Source organism: Eutrigla gurnardus (assembly GCF_963514095.1).
Source record: "Eutrigla gurnardus genome assembly, chromosome: 6".
Lineage (NCBI taxonomy): Eukaryota > Metazoa > Chordata > Actinopteri > Perciformes > Triglidae > Eutrigla > Eutrigla gurnardus.
The window spans coordinates 19,828,133-19,848,855 of record NC_139920.1 but is presented as its reverse complement, the minus strand read 5'-3'; the positions used below and the strand labels follow the sequence as shown (position 1 = coordinate 19,848,855).

Below are 20,723 nucleotides of genomic sequence, written 5' to 3'. Positions count from 1 at the left end.
GTTGTGCAAATCAACATAAGTGCTTATATTCAGTTCCAGCTACAGAAGAACAGAAGAGACAATGGTTGCGTTTAATTTTTAATGACAATGTGCCGGCTACGGTTCGTGATAGCTTGTATGTGTGTGCTAACCACTAGACTGCTTCAGTCACGAGGGTCAATACAATGCTGACTTTGCCTCGATACTGACCCCTATAAAAGGATCTGTCCCCAATATGGGACCCAGCAACTTCACCTGAGCCACATAGGCGAGCCATAGCGATACATCCACCGTAAACATTGGCGCATGCTAGCGCTAGCGTAAGTGGCATCGTCTCCATGGCTCTACAAGTAGCGATGACAGACGGAGCTCATTAGCATTTAAAGATGCAGGCACAGAAACAGCCTGTTCTCAGGAGAACTCAGCAGAGCTCATTTAAGCAACTTTTAGACAGCTGAAATTCAGGACCATGGATGGGTTTGGAGCAATGCATATCGAATACAGTGTTGTTGGACCTCTGACAGCTGTGTGAAATTGATGAAAATCAGTAGAATAGGGGACCTTTAATTATTATTATTATTATTATTATTATTATTATTATTATTATTATTATTATTATTATTATTATCACTATTATCACTATTATTAGTATCCTTATCATCATTAATATAATCATTATTATTATCATCATTATTAAAATGATAATTAGTATCATTATAATAATAATTATCATTGTCATTATTAATATTATTATCATTGTTATTATTATTATTATTATTGCGGTACTGTCGTAAGTAGGGAGGATAACTGTGAGTAAAGTATATTATTGTAATATTATATTGTTTATTCCGGTGTGTTTCTGAGGTGGGGGCGTGATATTTGACAGCCCCGCGGTGCATGCCGGGATACATGGCGCTCTTGTTTACAGGATGGTAGAAGAGGATACTCCGCTCTGATTTACACATTAATCTATTAAACCCGGGACCTCCCTCCCAACGTCGCCCCCCCGTGAGCTGGTCCAGATCCCCGTAGAACCAGAAACCAGAACCCCTGAAAGCTGCTTGAACCGGAGCGAGACGGACTCTAGAGGACTCTGGAGGACTGGATGCGGCTCCGACTGGAGAGGACGTTATTTTTGCACTGTCACTGACAGACAGACAGACCGACCAGACAGACAGACAGACAGACAGGAGACAGACAGGACAACACCGGTCTTCCAATCACAGGTTTGTACGCGATGCTAGACAAACGTGGTTTCACGTCCACTTCCTCCCGGCGCGTTGCTTCACTTGTTAACCAGCTAGTTAGCTAGCTAGTTAGCAGCGGTAAAGAAGTTAGCCAGAAACAGAAGTGTGAGACGGGCAGTGTGTGAGTCAGGCAGCTGTCAGGTGTGTGTTAACGGCACGTTGGTGTTGAAATGTGGATTTGAACTGATGTTATTTAACAGGTGTGTTATTAAAAACGGACCTTTATGTATTAGCTTATCGGCGTTTCGAAAAGTACGGTGTCCGGGATGTCTCATACGGAGAAAAACAAAGCGAACCTACTATGTGTAAAGGACCCTACCGGTCTTGTTCTGACCCCCTGTAAAGGACCGTACCAGTCTAGTTCTGACCCCCCTTAACCTGTTGAATGGCACCCGGGGCGCTTTGCACTAGGTTCGCATTCATTCTGTTTAGTCGTCTAAATAAACTCCTCAAAAAAAGTTTGGAAACGTTATTTCGGTCGATTATTCATCCACTTTAATAATACCAATTGGTATTTTATTTTATATCGTTGGAAAGCCTGATTAGTCACCTTTACAACGAGGTACAACTTGTAAGGATCATGCATTCATGGAATGAGCAACACAGCTAACCGTGTGGGTAGTGACCCAAAAAAAATGTGCCATCCCCTGCAATATTCTTCTGTTGGTATTCACTCTCATTTTGAGCTTCAAGTGCTGGTAGGTGTATGCCAGTCACAGGTGTGTGTTATTTGGTGTCAGCTCTGGTACCATTTCCAAACTTAGGACCTAGGTCCGTGAGAGTGGTGAAGTCAAAGATCGACCACAAAGTGGAAGACAACACCCCAAGAAGACCGGTTCCTCACCCTTGCTTCACTGAGGAACCGTAGGCTTTCTCCCAGAGATTTACAGGCTAAGGGCAACCGGACTTCTTGGGGTGTTGTCTTCTTTGGACGGCTACTTCGTGGTCTCTCTTTAACTTCACCACTCTCACGGACCTTGGTCCTAAGTTTGGAAATGGTACCAGGGCTGACACCAAATGATGCTGCCACTCTGCGTACCGGAACACCAGCTTCCACTTGCCCTATTGCACGGGCCTTATCCTGAAGGGACAGATGTGGCATGTTTATGCTTGGAGCACACAAACTCAACAAAGTTACAGGACCCATGCACACAAGTGCTGTCAATTAGGTGCCAATTAGGTCACACCTGTGACTGGCATACACCTGCCAGCACTTGAAGCTCAAATTGAGAGTGAATACCAACAGAAATATATACATACATACATACATACATACATATACATTAACAATTTCTTTGGAACCCTTGCAACTGCAATATATATATATATAGATATAGATATAGTATTTACAGTATTTACAGTATGATAACTATCTCAAAATGGTGTCAAAACATCCACTCTCTCTTGTAATAATTATAATATTCTTTAAACACAGTTATTATTATTAGCTGCCGGCTGATTGAACTGATTACTTACCTTCAGCTCAGCATTCGTTTTTCACTGCACCCTAAATTGCAACATAATTTCCTGAAATAACTACGGGATCAGATGTTGTGGTCCGATGTGTGTGAAATCTGATATCTGGCTGTTTGTCGTAAATAAAAACCCAGTTGCGTGACGCTGAGTCACATGATCCGGATGCTTCCGGACAGCTGTTCCATGAAAACGCGCATTCATGCCGCCGCTGTGTTTGCGTTTGTTACACAGTCGGGTGAAGTGATGACATGCAGGATTATATTAGTAATGTTTCTAACTAATATCACAGTCAACATGTTTTATCTAATTAACAATATAATAACAATAATAACTAATTAATTAATGTTCATTTAGTCATCTGTAGTCAAGTTGAACTTGTTTCCTGTGTGTTTCAGACATCCTGTCCTGGGTCTGCAGCAGTGAACCTGAATCCAGCCGAATGTGAGTCGGTCTGTGTGACCTGCACCTTTAAACTGGCAGCTCCACTAATAAACCAGCACTCAGTCAAACTAATATTTCTGTGTTGCATCCTTTGATCTTAGTGCCATCACGTCTTTAAGAATGGGAACAAGTAGAAACGTGCCTGTTGAAGATGTTTTATTTGTATTATTGTTATTATTTGCATTGCTGGAATTTGTTGATGTTTTTTTCTGTCTAACCACCGATGACTTTGAATCATCCGTCTGACTTCCTGTTTGAATATCTCGCGCTGCAGGAACAGAGCGACTGCAAAGCATCTAATCGAGCGCTACTTTCGCCAGTTAACTGACGGCTGTGGAAATGGCGACTGCACGAATGAGTTTTGCGCATCGTGTTGTGACTTTCAACCTTTGGACAACAATTCAGCCGCTGCCAAAGCACTCGAGCTGTTTAAGATTAACGCCAAACTCTGTCACCCTCACGCCTCCAAGAACGACGCTCGCCTGGACCTCAAGATGAGCGAAGCGGACGCAGGTCCCACCAAGGACCAGTTCTCAGGTACCCTCAGGCACGCCGTGTTCACACCCAACCAGAGACTGTCTGTATCAACCAGACTCCATTCAGAAAACCAGCGTTTTAAAAGTAGTTAGCATGTGTTCTTGAAGACAGACCTAACAAAGCATGACTTCATACTTTTTACTGATCTTTATCATTATAGAGTTATTTCAGCATCATTTTCAGCTGGTTATTGATATTAAATCACAGATTAATACTTATTCTGAGTTCCTCCAGCTTTGTGTTTCATGACTTTAGACTCGTGTCTGGACCATCCTGAGTATTTCTGAATTCTTTTACCTGACATTCTGTTGGAAACAAAACAATCAAATAACAAGTTGAGCTGATAAGAAAATAAAGATAGTATGATGAAATTGAAATCCTAAAATATTTGTTTTATTGGGCATCATCTTTGTGTTTATGTTTGATGTTTCTGATGAGTCGGCTGTAAACGGGTCTACAGGGTCTCTGCTGGCGGTCTGGACACAAGCTCAAGGACACTGCCTTTGAATGAGTGTGTTGATGAACTTCTCCTCTGACGGTTTTTGTCCAGATGTTCATTACCTCACAGAGAGCAGCGTCTGTGCCATCCTTAGTTCCTGCGAGGAGAAGGGAGACTACTCCGCTCTGATCCGGGTCGTTGGTAGAATCTTCTCCAAGGCCGAGTCCTTGATGAAGAGTTTCAGGAAGGAGGACCCCAACGCCATTGAAGACCTGGACTCTTATGAACCGGCAGATCTGGAGCAGGACAAGACAGGTGCTTCCTCCTCCTCCTCCGCCACGCTGCCAGACGAGGGCGTCAGCGAAGTGTACGACCCCTGTGAGGTGACGGTGGACATCGGCGCCGTGAGGCGGGTCTATGACAGACTGCTGAGCCTGGATCAGGTCGAGGCGGCTCTCGTGAACGCGCTTGTTTACCTCACTCCGAACATGGAGCTGGACCTGGAGTACCTGGACGTGTACGAGACGAACCCCGACTACCTGAACATCTTCATCGTGGTGCTGGAGAACAGGAACCTGCACAGCCCAGAGTACTTGGAAGTGGCTCTGCCGCAGTTCTGCAAGGCAATGAGCAAGCTGCCGGTGACGGCGCTCGCCAGGCTGGCCAAGCTCTGGTCCCGGTATGGCCTCCCTCACATCCGCCGCATGATGGAGACCTTCCAGCAGCTCATCACCTTCACGGTGGTCAGCAACGAGTATGACGGCGAGAGTCTGGTGAACGACGATGACACAGTGGTGGCGGCGACGCAGTGCCTGAAGGTGGCCTTCTACGCCAGCATCCTAGGCGGCGACGTGGACGTAGAGCACAATGAGGCGGACGAGGAGGACGAGGAGTCGGACGAGCTCACGCTGCACGAGCTGCTGGGGGAGGAGCGGCTCTACAAGAAGGGCCCACGGGTCGACCCCCTGGAGAAGGAGCTGGCCGTCAGACCCCTAGACAGCATCAGACCCCTGATCCCCTACGAGGACTTTGTTAACGAGTCCCTAAACGAGGTGGTGGAGATGGACAAGGACTTTACCTTCTTCAAGGTCAACGCCGAAACAAAGTTTTCCTTCCAGAGCTGCCCCTTCATCCTCAGTGTCATCACCAAGAACCAGGGGCTGTACTACGACAACAGGATCAGGATGTACAGCGAGCGGCGCCTCACCGCCCTCTACAGCATGGTCCAGGGCCAGCAGCCAAACCCCTACCTGAAGCTCAAGGTCCGCCGGGACCACATCATCGACGACGCCCTCGTCAGAGTGAGTCACAGACGCCAAAACCACAAACACATTTAACTACGGGATCGCTTGTGTCACTTTGTCTCACTCACGCTACAATGTTGAGCATAGCGTAGCACCCATCAACCAGACTCCATTCAGAAAACAAGCAATTTAAAGTACCGTAAAATCCTCTAATACTGGCCTGTATTCTATTACCGGCTGGTCTCTAACATTGGCGGGTCTCGCTGTCGGCGGAGGTAAATAACGGCCGGTCTCTAATGGAGTCCGGGGCAAGTGTCCACAGGCAGCGTTATTTCCACGCTTCCCATTCATTGTCAGCCTGCAATGACTTCGCGTCGCGGAGATTTTGGCTGAAGCTATATTAGAGGATTTACGGTATGTAAGAAGCCCTGCAATGCATGCAGAGACGGTGCGCCGCCGCCTCCCGCAAGCTCTCGAAAATCTTTTAAACTGACCGTGGTCGATTTAAAATAAAGACGGATTCAGCAACTGCATAGCTTATTCCTCGCATAAAATGTTTTTAGAAACACATTTCGGTGAACTATTGTCGTAAAATAAGAGAGAGTTTCCAAACGAGCCTCCATGTTTGTCTGTTTGAAATCCGGAAGCAGACAGGACAGCTGGGAAAGCGATCTTCCAATCAGGTGCAGCCATGAAGTGTGCACGTGATTGTATGAAGGAGAGGGCCTGTCAAACATCCTCCTAGTGGCAGCCCACCAAGCTTGCAATACTGGCAAGCGGTAAAAGCTGCGGAGCACTTAGTATTTTATAGGTTCAAATAGACACAACATCTTGTTTTTATTCATTCTACTGGTAGTCCGTTTTGCGCAAATAGAAATAGGGGCCTGTCTCTAATTCTGGCCTCCTTCCAATAAAGGCCAAGGCCGCGATGCGCTTGAGTAAATAAAGGCCTGAGCCTTTATTAGAGGATTTACGGTAGTTAGCTTGTGGTCTTGCAGACGGACCTAACAAAACATGACTTCACACTTTTTACTGATCACCATCATTATGGAGTTATTTCAGCACCCTTTTCATCTGGTTATTGATATTAAATCACAGATAAATACTTTATTCTGGGTTCCTCCAGCTGTGGTGAACCAGCCCACATGGGTCTTGCTGGATCCAGTGAATCCAGCTTTGTGAAATCCAACGAGCACCTCTGGATGATGTCATAATGTCATAGACCCAGACAGGACGGCGTTTGGTTTCCTGTGGATCTGGGACTTCAACATGTAACAAAGCAGGGGAAGCCCCGCCTCCTCTCTGGGGCTAAGCCCCGCCTGCTCTTTAGGGGCGTCTACAGAGAGTGATGCTAACTAACACAAATTATCTTGTGGTCAAACTTGTGAGGTGAACTTTGCTGTTGCATGTGCTGAGAAACCTGCTGCTTGTGACTGAACTGAGGTCTGCTGTATTGCAGCTGGAGATGATCTCCATGGAGAACCCGTCCGACCTGAAGAAGCAGCTGTTTGTTGAGTTTGAAGGGGAACAAGGCGTCGACGAAGGCGGCGTCTCAAAGGAGTTCTTTCAGTTGGTCCTGGAGGAAATTTTCAACCCCGACATCGGTGAGACACCAAGTCACCATTTCACCGTTTTTTTCACCGTTTGCTTACGTTGTTTTATGGTGACTAAAAGAAGGTTGAAACATATTCGCTCTGTCCCGAACAGGAATGTTCAGCTACGACGACGACACCAAACTGTTCTGGTTCAACTCGTCGTCGCTGGAGAACGAGGCTCAGTACACCCTGGTTGGACTCGTCCTCGGGCTCGCCATCTACAACAACTGCATCCTGGACGTGCACTTCCCCATGGTGGTCTACAGGAAACTGATGGGCAAGAAGGGGACCTACCCGGACCTGTCGGACTCACATCCAGTACAGTAACTCTCTCTAAAGTCTGTGGTTCTAGAATGTTACTGGTAGGGTGATTTACATTTTTTTTATTAAAAGCTGCGACGCCTGGTTGGTGTGAATGCAGTCCAGGCCACAAGACCGTTAGTTTAGCTTAGCATGTCATCAAGCTTGGGTCACATGACGCCACCAGGAAAATACATCCAGCTCCAACTTGTCGTGTTTACTCAGGTTTTTAGAGATGGAACATGTGAGTGCTGGAGGTGCTTGTGGGTGTGTGTTGTTGGTGTTGGCCTGGGCCTGTATGCTAAGCTCAGCTAACGGTCATTCAACTGTCAATCTTCTTAACTAAAGTATGTGATCTCAAATCAATTTACCTGAACAGACGGTGTTTGTTGTTTTTTTCTTGCAGGCTCTCTACCAGAGTCTGAAGAAGTTACTTGAATATGGCGGCAACGTGGAGGAGGACATGATGCTCAGCTTTCAGATCTCACACAAGGACCTTTTTGGAAGCCCAATCCTGTATGACTTAAAGGAGAAGGGAGACCAGATCCCTGTTACTAAGGAGAACAGACAGGTGAGATGTCTTGTGTTTATTTGTTTCACTCGCTCTAGACGCCACAGAGAGGAGGCGGGGCTTCCCTCCACATAGACCCCAACAGTTCTCCCTCCATCATGGCTGAAATCACCACTATTGCTGCTTTGTACATGTTGAAGTCCCAGATCCACCAGGAAACCAGACCCCGTCCTGTCTGGGTTCATGACAATAATCATCAATAACCACATGAAAAGGATGCGGAAATAACTCCATAATTATGGCAATCAGTAAAAAAGTGTGAAGTCATGCTTTGATAGGTCTGTCTGCAAGACCACAAGATAACTACTTTTAAAATGCTTGTTTTCTGAATGGAGTCTGGTTGATGGGTGCTAGGCTATGCTAACGTTGTAGCTGCTCCATCAACACTCCAACAGACGGTCTCTGGTTTCTCCACTTACATTTTATGAGAAGCACAGCGTCGCACATTTCTCATATTCAAGATTGAAAAACAAAAGGTTTGCGTCAACTTTCTCAATATAATTAAACTATTACACGTTTGCTCACTAAATTTTATTTTAATGTCTTTTTTTCGATTTCTTTTTCAATGTAATCAATAAGTTGTACATCTGTCTTGTTCTCTTTTGATTTAAATGTAGATTTCACAAGTGCAGCAACAGGAAGTTGATGTTAGGGCTGCTCGATCATGGCAAAAATCAAAATCATGATTATTTTCGTCAATATTGACATCACAATTATTTACCACAAATTACTCATTGATGTTTGGAAACATGCATTTATTTACTTTAAAAAACGGTCTTTTTTGACAGTGGATTTCCTTTCAATTTAAATATAATACCTGAATAACTGAAAAAATGTAAAAAAAGAAAAATAATAATAATAATAAGATAAATAGATAGTGTATATAATATAAAATATATACATTGAAATAAATAATACAAAAATAATTAAGAACAATAAATGAGATACAAATAAATAAAATCAACTATGTTGTAGTTCACTTCCACCTACTGAAAAGCTGCTTTAAGGAAAAGGGGTGCGCTGGATTTATAACACATGACAAAACAAGAGCATCTTTGCGAAACGGAATGCGGCCATTAGTTTTATTTCGATTATCTTGTTTTCAGAATTGTTGGAAGCCAAAATCATAATTGAGATTAGTATGAATGTTACAGAATTCAACAGTGACGCATGTAAATGTCGTATTTGTACGTTTTCCTGCGCACTAAAAGAGAGCAAGTGAAAAGCAACTACGTTGAACATTTGTAACGTTTGCAACTGACAGGAGTTTGTGGACACGTATGCGGAGTACATCCTGAACACGAGCGTGGAGAGACAGTTCAAAGCCTTCAAGAAAGGTTTTCTGATGGTCACCAATGAGTCGCCGCTGAAGTACCTGTTCAGACCTGAGGAAGTGGAGATGCTGATCTGTGGAAGCAGGGTGAGGAAACACCGCTCCAGTTACATTTCTGCTGCTTTATTGTACTTTTATGACTTACAGAGGAATATGATTATACAGAAACTTGACTTTGAAGCGCTTGAAAAGACGACAGAATATGATGGAGGTTACAGCAAAGACAGTCAAATCATCAGGTGAGTCGCATTTAGTCGAGTCTCAACAACTGACTCTGATTTTACCGTCTAACGTCACCTTTTACTTCCTGCTTAAAGAGATTTCTGGGAGACGATTCACTCATTTGGAGAGGAGCAGAAGAGGCTGTTTCTCCAGTTCACCACCGGCACAGACAGAGCGCCGGTCGGCGGCCTCGCCAAGCTGAAAATGATCATCGCCAAGAACGGCTCCGACACAGACAGGTATAGGACAGCTCGCTGGTTTGTAGTGTCGCCTACGTCTCTTTAGTGTTGCCTACGTCTCTTTAGTGTCGCCTACGTCTCTTTAGTGTCGCCTACGTCTCTTTAGTGTCGCCTACGTCTCTTTAGTGTTGCCTACGTCTCTTTAGTTTTGCCTACGTCTCTTTAGTGTTGCCTACGTCTCTTTAGTGTCGCCTACGTCTCTTTAGTGTTGCCTACGTCTCTTTAGTGTCGCCTACGTCTCTTTAGTGTCGCCTACGTCTCTTTAGTTTTGCCTACGTCTCTTTAGTGTCGCCTACGTCTCTTTAGTTTTGCCTACGTCTCTTTAGTTTTGCCTACGTCTCTTTAGTGTTGCCTACGTCTCTTTAGTGTTGCCTACGTCTCTTTAGTTTTGCCTATGTCTCTTTAGTGTCGCCTACGTCTCTTTAGTTTTGCCTACGTCTCTTTAGTTTTGCCTACGTCTCTTTAGTGTTGCCTACGTCTCTTTAGTGTCGCCTACGTCTCTTCAGTGTTGCCTACGTCTCTTTAGTGTCGCCTACGTCTCTTTAGTGTTGCCTACGTCTCTTTAGTGTTGCCTACGTCTCTTTAGTGTTGCCTACGTCTCTTTAGTGTCGCCTACGTCTCTTCAGTGTTGCCTACGTCTCTTTAGTTTTGCCTACGTCTCTTTAGTTTTGCCTACGTCTCTTTAGTGTTGCCTACGTCTCTTTAGTGTTGCCTACGTCTCTTTAGTTTTGCCTACGTCTCTTTAGTTTTGCCTACGTCTCTTTAGTGTTGCCTACGTCTCTTTAGTGTTGCCTACGTCTCTTTAGTGTTGCCTACGTCTCTTTAGTGTCGCCTACGTCTCTTCAGTGTCGCCTACATCTTGTCAGTGTCGCCTACGTCTTGTCAGTGTCGCCTACGTCGGTAGGAGCTCGGTGGTCGTGGGGGAGGAGTGTGAGAGTTGTAAACTTTCAAAATCTGACAGAGTGCCCTCGATCCGCCGGACTTGCCAACTGGGACTTTAAGTGTCACCTATGTGACCTACATCTCGCCAGCGTCGCCTATGTTTCGCCAGTGTTGCCTACATCTCGCCAGTTTCGCCTTGGTCAATGATGTGCATTGTGTCTGGCGTGAACGCATCTTAATACTCGTTTCCTGGCCCCTTTCAGATTACCGACCTCTCACACCTGCTTCAACGCTCTGCTGCTCCCAGAATATTCCTCCAAGGAGAAACTGAGAGAGCGACTCCTGAAGGCCATCACGTACGCCAAAGGCTTCGGGATGCTGTGACAGACCCACAAAGACCATCATTAGACTGCATTTTAACAAAACATAGGGAGTATATCAAAAAGGGGAAGCGACATAAATGAAGTGGTGCAATAACTCTGTGCCTAACCGACATCTAGCAGTCACACTCCACTCTGAGGCCTGACTTCCTCTCTTCTACACTACTTTAGGTTTCCCAAAGAGTTTATTTAACACGCCACTTAAACATTTTTTTTTTTTCTCTTGTGTTTTGTTTTAAACGTGAAAAATATTTGTGAAACTGTGAAAGTGCACTTACACATAGGATTTTTTCAGTGAATGCCAGCACATGCAGTGTATTTATTGACTTGTTTTCCAGTTCTTCATGCTGTAGCAGTATTCAGTCCTCTGACAGATTGATGATGGTGCTCCTTACACCGAGGTCAAGCCTTTTATATCACTGCTAACCCCACAAGCTCATATTGGAACTATTTCCTGTCAGCGTGAGAGCAAACTCACCTCCAGGTTACTTTGAAGTATCTCTGTGATCACATATAAATGGCTGCTGTGTGTTGTGAAACAGTGAAGCTGGCCAGACGACGTGGTCCTTCACATTTCTTCTCCCCCGATTTGTTTGCCAAGTGTTTCGATTGCACATTTCTAAGTGCAGTTGCCAAATTGTGCAATGCCTTTAAAAGGAAAAAGTCCCATGACATGTTTTATTTGGCCAAATATCTCAGGTACATAAAGAACGTGCAGATAATGTGAAACTCTTATGTAAAGCAACTGATATGCAAAGTAAATAAAGGTTAACAAAATCTAGAAACTTCCACTGCCATTCATTGTATGCATTGATGGAAAAACTTAAAAGCAGCTGTAATCAATATAATATTTGTTTGTTAAAGGTACAGTGTGTAGCATTTAGAGTTACAAAGAAAAGGTTGAAGGGGGTCAAACCACAAGATGTTCGTCACTCATACGCACACAGAGATGAGCCATACACGTAGAGAATATGTTATACGAACATTTTAGTGTTTATTTACATATAACATCGCTATTTACAACTGAACTTGTATATAACAACCAAAGGAACTGCATTTGAGTTTATTTTGTACGTTGACATACAGGATAAAACGGGTTTTGCCGTTAGTTCGTATGAATCCTCAGTCTGTTGTCTGTTGAAGCTACATCTATAAGGAACTAGGTCCACAGCCCCGAGAAGCGGCGAGGCCTGGGTGAGGGGTCCTGTAAAGACCTTCACCCCGGGCGGCCACTGATCCGACTCTGATCACACTGAGACGCATCACGACAGGCACAGCTGCTTCAGAAATGCCTCTTGGCAAAGTGATCAGCCTGTGTGACGAGGGTTTGTGATCAATCAGGTGATAAGCTCTTGGTGTTGCTCTGCTGTCAGTAGAGGAGGAAGAAGAAGAGGAGGAGGGGGGAAGCACGTGAAAAGATAAAGAATATATATAGTTCGTCGTGGTTAAAAATCACTAAAATCAACCTTTCGTCTGCTCCGTCCGTTCTCACCACAACACAGGAAGGAAGTGGTCAAGTAGTGAAGCCCCGCCTCTTGCACAATTTTATTGGCTGACAAGCGGAGCCCGGCGCTGAAAAGTCAGGAATATTTGAACTTTTAGCCGCTAGGAAACACGACGCAAGAAAAGACTCGGGCGCATCGTACCAGAGGAAACCAGTGGGTTTTTGGGGCGGTGCGCTTCTAGACCCTTAGAGCCCGTCAGGGTTCAGGGTCACAAAGGAACCGTGGGACCTTTCCCACCCTCACCAGATGGGAAAGGTCCCAGGAATCCTTCCACAGGAAGCAGCCATTCCTCACCGCTGAGTTGAACCTGACAGAAATGTGAATACTAATTTATATTATTCTCAGGCTGTAAAATGCCTTTTTTCTGATCGACAAACGGTTTCATGACGACTTAAAGCACACAGACAGAAACATTTGCTGCACACACTGTACACAATTTGACACATTATGATGATCATGATGAAGAAGAGATGTATAAATAGATATAAACACGCTGCTTTAAAAAGTGTCTCTCTACTATTCTAAATGAAAAATCCCTTGGTTTTCGGTAAAGTGTCCTCTTACTGGACCTTCTTGTCCTTGTCAGCCACCACCTCCGACAGGTCCTGCGGTTGGATGGATTTCACTTTGGCCTCCATGTCGGTGACCCGCTGCTTCATCCTCATCTGACCGGAGGTGAACTCCGCCATTAGCTGGGCAAACTTGGCCTGCATGAGGTCCAAGTTGCCCTGCAGCTTCACGACCTTCTCCTCCAGATCTTTGGGGTCGGCGCCGGCGTTGGCAATCGCCTCGTCTATCAGGTTGTCTTTCATCAGGATGGCCTTCCCCTTCTCCTCCAGAGCTTTCTTGGCCACCGGGTACTCTGTGAGAGCCTCCATCAAGTCGTCTTTGGACAGAGCGAAGAGGTCCGAGTAACCAACACTTCGGATGTTGGCGGTTCTCCTGTTTCCTGCCTTACTGCCCTTGATACCCAAGATACTGACTTCCCCGAAGTATGCGCCGTCACTGAGCACGACGAACTGAGTGACCCCGTCGTCTGCAACCACAGCCAGTTTCCCCTCCTTGATGATGTACATCTCCCGGCCGATATCTCCCTTCTTACAGATGTAATCACCAGGACTGAATACCTGCGGTTGCAGCTTCAGCACCAGTTCAATCAGCAGACCGGCTTCGCAATCCTGGAAAATACGCACTTTTTTCAATGTGTCCAGATGGACGTTGATGGCGATCTCGGCCTTGAGCTTGTCTGGGAGATTCTTCAAAACCTCCTTCTCGTCACAGGTCTTCTTCTCGGTCCACAGGTAGTCGAACCACTTGATGACCCTGGCCTCCAGGTCTTTGGTGACCTTTCGGAACTGCATGTACTGTTTTATGGAGTCAATTTTCGCCTGGAACTCCGCACGAGAGGCGTTCATGTTGGAGATCATGGCGCCAACGTTACCGACGATACTAGCAAAGATCAGCACGCCGGTGAGGAAGTCAGCGATGACAAAGACAAACTCAACATCCCTGACTGGTGGAGGGGTCTCGCCGATGGTGGTGAGGGTCAGCGTGGACCAGTACAGGGAGTAGATGTACATTCTGGCCAGGCGGCCGTGCTCCGGGTGGCTTATGTTGGGATACACCCACGTGTCGGATCCAAAACCGATGGTTTTCGAAATGGCAAAGAACAAACAGGCGTTCCAGTGGATAATAACCAGGATGTAAAGCACAAGATTGCTGATACGGAACATGTTTGGGAAGCTGGTTCTGGTTTCGGTCCGCTCGAAGAACTCAGAGAGCCTTGAGATTTTGCAAAGACGGTTGAATCTGAACTCGGGATTGTTGTATCCGAACTTCAGGAACAGCAGATCGGTGGGGATCATTGAGATCATGTCGTACTTGAAATGAGTCGTAGTTCTGTATTTTTCTCTCAGTTTTTTGGCATCTTTTACCAGCAGACCTTGTTCCAGGTAACCTGAGGATGAACACACAATCAGGAGCCAGAACATCATAGAAAGTAGTAGAACAGACAGTGATCAGTGTTCTCAGGGGTCATGTGACTGGTACGAAAGAAAATGGAGATTGTAGTTCGTTAGCTATGTATCTTGGTAGATAGGTAGCTAGGTATCTTGTTAGCGACTTAACTAGTTAGGTACGTATCTTGTTAGCGAATTAGCTAGTTAGCTACGTATCTTGTCCTTCTCCAGGGAGTTGGAGGGACCGTTTGACTCAGCTCTGCTACTCAACTTAATTTCCTGTAACCAGTGTAGCAGGAAAGCATTTCAGAATAAACATGCTCTTTATTAATGTGTTAATAGTGTGGGTGTAGTTTTTAGTTTTAGTTGTTACGACTTACCGTAAGTTGGTTTATTTTATGCGTTAAATTAGCCCGCTACAATGGTAGGCTATCGGCCTGCTCTCACAGAAACGCGTGAAATGACTACGACTTAACTTAACATTAAATGGTGGCACATTTAATGGCAGTGTGTTCAAATGATGCATTGGTGCCACGGAAACAATTCAGTAGTAGTATAGTATTAGTTTAAATATTGAGAAAGAGGTTAACAAACACAGTATTCTCAACCATGAAACCAGTGTCCGTGTCCCAAAGTGCTGTTGAGTTAAGTTTGTGATGTATTTACATATTTTCCTTTAGATTACACTTATCTTAAACCCAACCAGGATGTTTAATCGGAACCTAACTAGGTGGTATATTTGCCGAAGCCTTAACAAAGTGTCAAATCATCGTTGCCTCGTTAATTCCTCACCAAAAAAAAGAAAACGGCTTTCGAGTACAAGACTTAGATTAAATTGCCCAGATTTTATGGCAATCTTCAGCCTGAAGACTCAACGGGACCAATAAGCCACATCCTGTTTCTACGGCGTACATATTTAAATCCTGTGTTGAAGAACCCAACCTGTTCTGGACCTGACGAACGTGTCGGTGTAGTAGATGAAGTCCGTGGTGTAGTCCAGGAACAACCAGAGTTTGGTGTACCTTTCCTGGAGGTCATTAAAACAGGATCTGGAAGACAACAAGGACTCATTAAACCCTGAACCACCCTCGTAGTGAAGGTCTCGTCAAACGGGCCGATACCTTGTCACGATCATCATCAGGTTGTAGAAGACCGGGCCCGCAATGATGGTCAGCCATCTGTAGTACTGGTCTGCGGCTGGATCCATGATCCAGATCTCCTTCCTGAAAAATCAGCTCAAAGTTACTTTACTTTGGTTTTGTACGGACAGGAAGTATCGAACAGACGTGTTTCCTGTTTTGTCCACTAACTGTCTAATGTTGTACTCACGGTGGCTCCTCTTTCTTTTTATCATCCTTTTTATCGTCTTTCTTCTCGTCTTTCTTCTCGTCTTTCTTCTCTTCTTTCTTCTCCTCCTTCTTGTCCTCCTTCTTGTCCTCCTCCTTTTTCTCCTCTTTTTTAATCTCCTCCTTTTTCTCCTCTTTTTTGCTACGGATCACACATTTTTATTTTATGGTGGGGAAAAAGGACGGAGGTGGTGGTCTATGAGGGTCTACCAGACTACAGCAAAAGGGGATCTAGAGGAGGTTCCCCCCCCCCCCCCAGTTTTTGGATTCAAGACTTTCTTGGAAGATCAGGTGCAGGTTGTATGTTTGTCCAGCAGATGCCGTCATAATAACGCAGGTAAGTAAGTAAGTAGGTGAGTTTCCATGTCTTCAGGTTATCGGCTAAACATCTGGAGACACCATCGGGGTTGGAAGGCTGAGCCGGTATGACCCGCATCGCAACTTACAACAAAAAGGTTTGATGTGTCTAAAGCAGGAGATGACATCACACAGGAGAACGGGGGAATCAAACAATGCGCTGAATACACCACGTAAGCTACGCGATACAAACATCCAGCACGGTCTGTCACTAAGGATCTACTTTTCTATTAATCTAGTTCCAGACAGATACGAACAAACTTACTCATCTGTGTTGTTGCAGTTATTCATGTTGTAAGTCGCCAGCGGCCACTTGCTAGCAAGACTTTGGAAAGAAAGCAAATAAAATAAAAAAATAAAAAATGTTTTGCACATCAAGCCAGAGAGAGTCAACGTTTAATCTCTGGGGGGCATTCGCTCAGGAGGTAGAGCGGGTTGGCTGGTAAACGCAAGATTGCTGGTTCGATCCCTGGCTCCTCCTTGCTGAGTGTCTGGCGTCCCTGAGCAAGACGCCTCACCCTAATTGCTCCTGACCAGCTGGCTGTTGCCCTGCGTGGTTGACTCCGCCGTCGGTGTGTGAATGTGTGTATGAATGGGTGAATGTCAGTCAACACTGTAAAGCGCTTTGGATAAAAGCGCTATATACTGTAAATGAGGACCATTTACCATATCTTATCGTTTTTGCAAATGGTAGAAATGAAAAACATCTTCTCAAGTCAACTCTTGTATAATTGTAAAATCACACATCTGCCCCAGTTGACTTGACCACTTTCCTCGTTGTGATCTTGTGGTGATTATTATAATAAGATAATTATATTATTATAATTATAATTAGTTAGTTTTTAGCTAGTGGTAAGTTAGTTGTTAGCTAGTGGTTAGTTAATTGTTAGCTAGTTGTTAACTAGTGGTTAGTTAGTTGTTAGCTAAGTTTTAGCTAGTTGTTAGCCAGTGGTTAGTTATTTGTTAGTTTGTGGTCAGTTAGTTCTTAGCTTGTTGTTAGCTAGGGGTTAGCTAGTTGTTAGCTAATGATTAGTTTGTTGTTAGCTAGTTGTTAGCTAGTGGTTAGTATAAAATCGCAAAAATATTCTGTCTGATTGGTTAAGTCCACCATGGGATCTTATTTTTGAATAAATATGATTTGTAGTCTAATTGTCTTTTACTGGTTCCATTCTTTATTCATTAATCGTAAATCATTTCCCAGTCTGGGATTAATAAAATCAGTCTATTCTATTCTATTCGGCCCAGTTTGACTCGCTGCTCCACGACGCCTGGAAGTGGACCTTTAAAGGTTCCTGACCTGCCAGTACTCACTTCCTCCTGCGGGTAGCATCGCTGGGGCCTCCGGACTGGCCGTTGTCGGAAAGCTCCTTGAGCTCGGGGCCTCTGAAGCGTTCCAGGAAGGAGTCGTGGCGCTCCGTTGCAGGGTTTACCCTGTGGGATGCCCAGTTCCACAGCATGAAGAAGAAGTAAGACATCCTGGAAGGTTAGCAGCAGGAAGACGGGACAAAAGTGACATCTGTCTACACAAGGTAGTCACCAGAATATATAATAGTATATAATACCAGTGGTGGAGGAAGTATTCACATCCTGTCCTCGACTTCAAGTACTACGACTTTGCCAAAATACTCAAGTAAAAGTAGGCTACTTTGCTCAGACTTTACAGGAAACAGATTGTAACATTAATAGCGATGTATAAACAACCAAATAATAAGTTGCTGTTTTATGTTTCTGCAAACCTTCTGAACCAAAATTAACTTTAATATAAATATTACAGTGTGTTAACCTCTCTAAAACAATTACATTTAGGTTTGGGGTTCCCTCTCACCAGTGTAACATTAAAGCATGGTGGACTTGGCAGCTGACTAGTTAGAGAACTTGCTGATTGCACCAAGCCCAGTGGTCATGCGCTAAAATGTGGCGCAATTAGCAACTGCAAACTCCTCCATGGAGGCTTTGTGTTTGAGAAGCTCAGCATATATTTATTTATTAATGTTATTTATGCTTGTACGTTACATCAGCCCAGTCTCACGGCGACTCCTGAGATAATTTATCGTGACAGTTTTCCTGAAATGTAGTAAGTTAGTAGCATCAAAAACTTTGCACCAGCGTTAAATACAATACCAATACAATACAAAATAAATGAGGACAGAAGTTTACCTTGCCATCGCTCCGGCACCTGTAAAGTCTCTGTGGGACTCTGAAGGCACAGCTCTCTCAGAGATGTCCTCACAAAGAGATTGAGTCCTGCAAGACGGGAAACGCAAAGGGGACAGGCTGAAGACCAGGAAAACCTCCAAAAGACTAACCTCAGTCATCTCAAACCACAGAAAAAGAACAGGAGTAAAACGGACGCCTAACTGTTCTCAGAGGTTATGTGACCTGTACAAAGAAAATGGTGGTTGTTGTTAGTTGCCATAGAGATGACACACGTCAGTGGGGCCGTAAGTGATGTCACAGCTCACCAGGAAGAGAGAGAGGACACAGTTCTGGATATGGATCGCTGGATAGGTAGCTAGGTAGCAATGTAGCTAGTTAGCAATGTAGCTAGTTAGCTTGTATTTCTCTGGAGCGGAGGGAAGGGTAGACCCAGCACCGCTGCTCACTAGTTAGCTAGCTCACATGCTAATTCCACCATGCTTTGATGCTACACTAGTTATGGGGGGGGGTCATGTTCTACCATGAGGGTAGTTTCCTCCGGTCTGATTAAGTAGTTGAGTTTTACTCATTTAATCTGATCCCAGTCCAGCGTCCCAGAACTAGAACCGTGTCCTCCTTTTCCTGATTCAGAGGATCCTAATGAGGGTTTAACGTGACCTCATGTAGTCCGGCTCTCTCTTTCTGCTTCCCAACGTTACGACTCCACTGATTGGTCACTGCTGGAAAATGTTGTAATGGCAACGGCACACATTCCCATCCACGTCCTGCTAAGTGGACTTGAGTGGGAACTGTCCCCTCTACTCTGTTGTATTTCTACGGTGAGAAGACTTCAATGTAACAGTTTCTCGTGACATCACACCTGCTGACGCCATTCTCCAGGACGGCGAGCTCGTCACCAGGCCGGTCACCAGATCCCCGCTGTCTGCCGGAGGAGGTTGCCATGACGTCTCTGCCGGCGTGAAGAGGAAGAAACACTATACATCACATGTGATTTTGCTGTTTGTCTGAGAGTAGCAGCTAAAAATAGGACCTTGTTATGTCCTTAACACTAAACAGGATCAGGTCTTCTGAAATAGCAGGGCTTACGGGCCGCCGGTGGCCTTCATGTGCACATGCCGCTGGTTAAGTCTATTAGTGGGGGCGCCACTTGAAGAGGTGGACGGTGACCCTCTTCGGTCTGGAGGAACCCGCTCCTGTGATCCCGTAGGTTCCAGGAATGCCGCTCCAGAAGAGGTCCCGATGCGACACCGAGAGGTCGTCCCTGATCGATAACTCGCTGATCCCTCCGGGGATGCTGGGGGTTGTAACACCTGCAGATTAGTGCTAATGCCAGGGAGTTAGTCGGCCCCCGCTAAACCAGATCACCACCGGGCCTGGTGCTGGATCCCCCCTAAACCAGATCACCACCGGGCCTGGTGCTGGATCCCCCCTAAACCAAATCACCACCGGGCCTGGTGCTGGATCCCCCCTAAACCAAATCACCACCGGGCCTGGTGCTGGCTACCATTAACCAGATCACCACCAGGCCTGGTGCTGGACTCCTGCTAAACCAGATCACCACCAGGCCTGGTGCTGGATCCCCACTAAACCAGATCACCCCCGGGCCTGCTGCTGAAACCCCATTAAACCAGATCACCACCGGGTCTGGTGCTTGACCCCCACTCAACCAGATTACCACCAGTCCTGGTGCTGGAATTCGCGAAACCCGATCATCACCAGGCCTAGTGCTGAACCTCTACTAAACCAGATCACCACTGAGCCTGGTACCCACCTAAACCAGATCACCACCGGCCCTGGTGCTAGACCCCCCCTAAACCAGATCACCAGCCTGGTGCTGATCTGGTCTCTATGTTTTCTTGTTGTTTGAATGCAACTTGACTAACACACCACACACACACACACACACACACACACACACACACACACACACACACACACACACACATTCTCTCTCTATTTCCTGCACTTTTTTATTTGTTTATTTTTGTTCAGTCAATCCAGGAAACGTTTAAACTATATTTATGTAGTCATTATTAATGACACAATGCTTTGATTCAGTGACGTCACGTGTTTGATTGTACGTGTAAACATACATAAAGACTCATCATCTTTATTTAATGCAGCTTTAATGTTAATTCACGTGTTTTTTCCCAATATCTGATCAAAGTGCGCATTTAAACCGGAGCTCTTTGATGTTTTGATCAATGAGCAGATATTTCATATTATAATATCTCGTTTCCTCGTATCGATCTGTTCTGTGTATTATTGAGACATCCCGTCGATCCTATTAAATATAGTTGATTATGTATTATTATAATAAACTCACCGTCTTGAAGCCTCTTCACACCGACGTTTGTATTCCGAGAGAAGAAATAGTCCCCTTCTGGTCGCCGCGCTTTAATTCCATTAATTTTAATTCCATCTTCCAAACTACGCTTATTAATTAATATTATAATAATATTATCGACCCTTCTTCAGAACGCAGCGTCACCGAAACATCGGAGAGCTTCTCCGT

General features: G+C 45.1%; 2 protein-coding genes across 4 annotated transcripts; one reads left to right on the top strand and one right to left on the bottom strand.

Moving 5' to 3' along the window:
• Nucleotides 1–879: 879 nt before the first annotated feature.
• On the top strand, nucleotides 880–11,649 carry ube3a (ubiquitin protein ligase E3A). 2 transcript variants are annotated; one of them, XM_084012130.1, is made up of 11 exons: nucleotides 880–1,205; nucleotides 3,098–3,143; nucleotides 3,614–3,680; nucleotides 4,231–5,420; nucleotides 6,823–6,967; nucleotides 7,071–7,276; nucleotides 7,665–7,829; nucleotides 9,094–9,249; nucleotides 9,328–9,401; nucleotides 9,480–9,623; nucleotides 10,769–11,649. In XM_084012130.1, exons 3-11 carry the CDS (start codon nucleotides 3,638–3,640, stop codon nucleotides 10,887–10,889), a joined length of 2,244 nt encoding a protein of 747 aa, XP_083868256.1. In that variant the 5' UTR covers nucleotides 880–1,205; nucleotides 3,098–3,143; nucleotides 3,614–3,637; the 3' UTR covers nucleotides 10,890–11,649. The 2 variants fall into 2 exon arrangements, with proteins under 2 accessions (XP_083868256.1, XP_083868255.1); XM_084012129.1 differs by having other exon boundaries at nucleotides 3,418–3,680.
• A 153-nt stretch (nucleotides 11,650–11,802) lies between these two features.
• Nucleotides 11,803–20,723, bottom strand: cnga3a (cyclic nucleotide gated channel subunit alpha 3a). Of its 2 annotated transcripts, XM_084012133.1 has the most exons (9): nucleotides 20,535–20,723; nucleotides 19,068–19,165; nucleotides 18,209–18,295; nucleotides 17,363–17,527; nucleotides 16,317–16,376; nucleotides 15,678–15,836; nucleotides 15,470–15,571; nucleotides 15,291–15,397; nucleotides 11,803–14,347 (listed from the first exon to the last, which is right to left on the bottom strand). In XM_084012133.1, exons 2-9 carry the CDS (start codon nucleotides 19,148–19,150, stop codon nucleotides 12,951–12,953), a joined length of 2,160 nt encoding a protein of 719 aa, XP_083868259.1. In that variant the 5' UTR covers nucleotides 19,151–19,165; nucleotides 20,535–20,723; the 3' UTR covers nucleotides 11,803–12,950. The 2 variants fall into 2 exon arrangements, with proteins under 2 accessions (XP_083868259.1, XP_083868260.1); XM_084012134.1 differs by lacking the exons at nucleotides 15,678–15,836; nucleotides 16,317–16,376 and having other exon boundaries at nucleotides 20,535–20,721.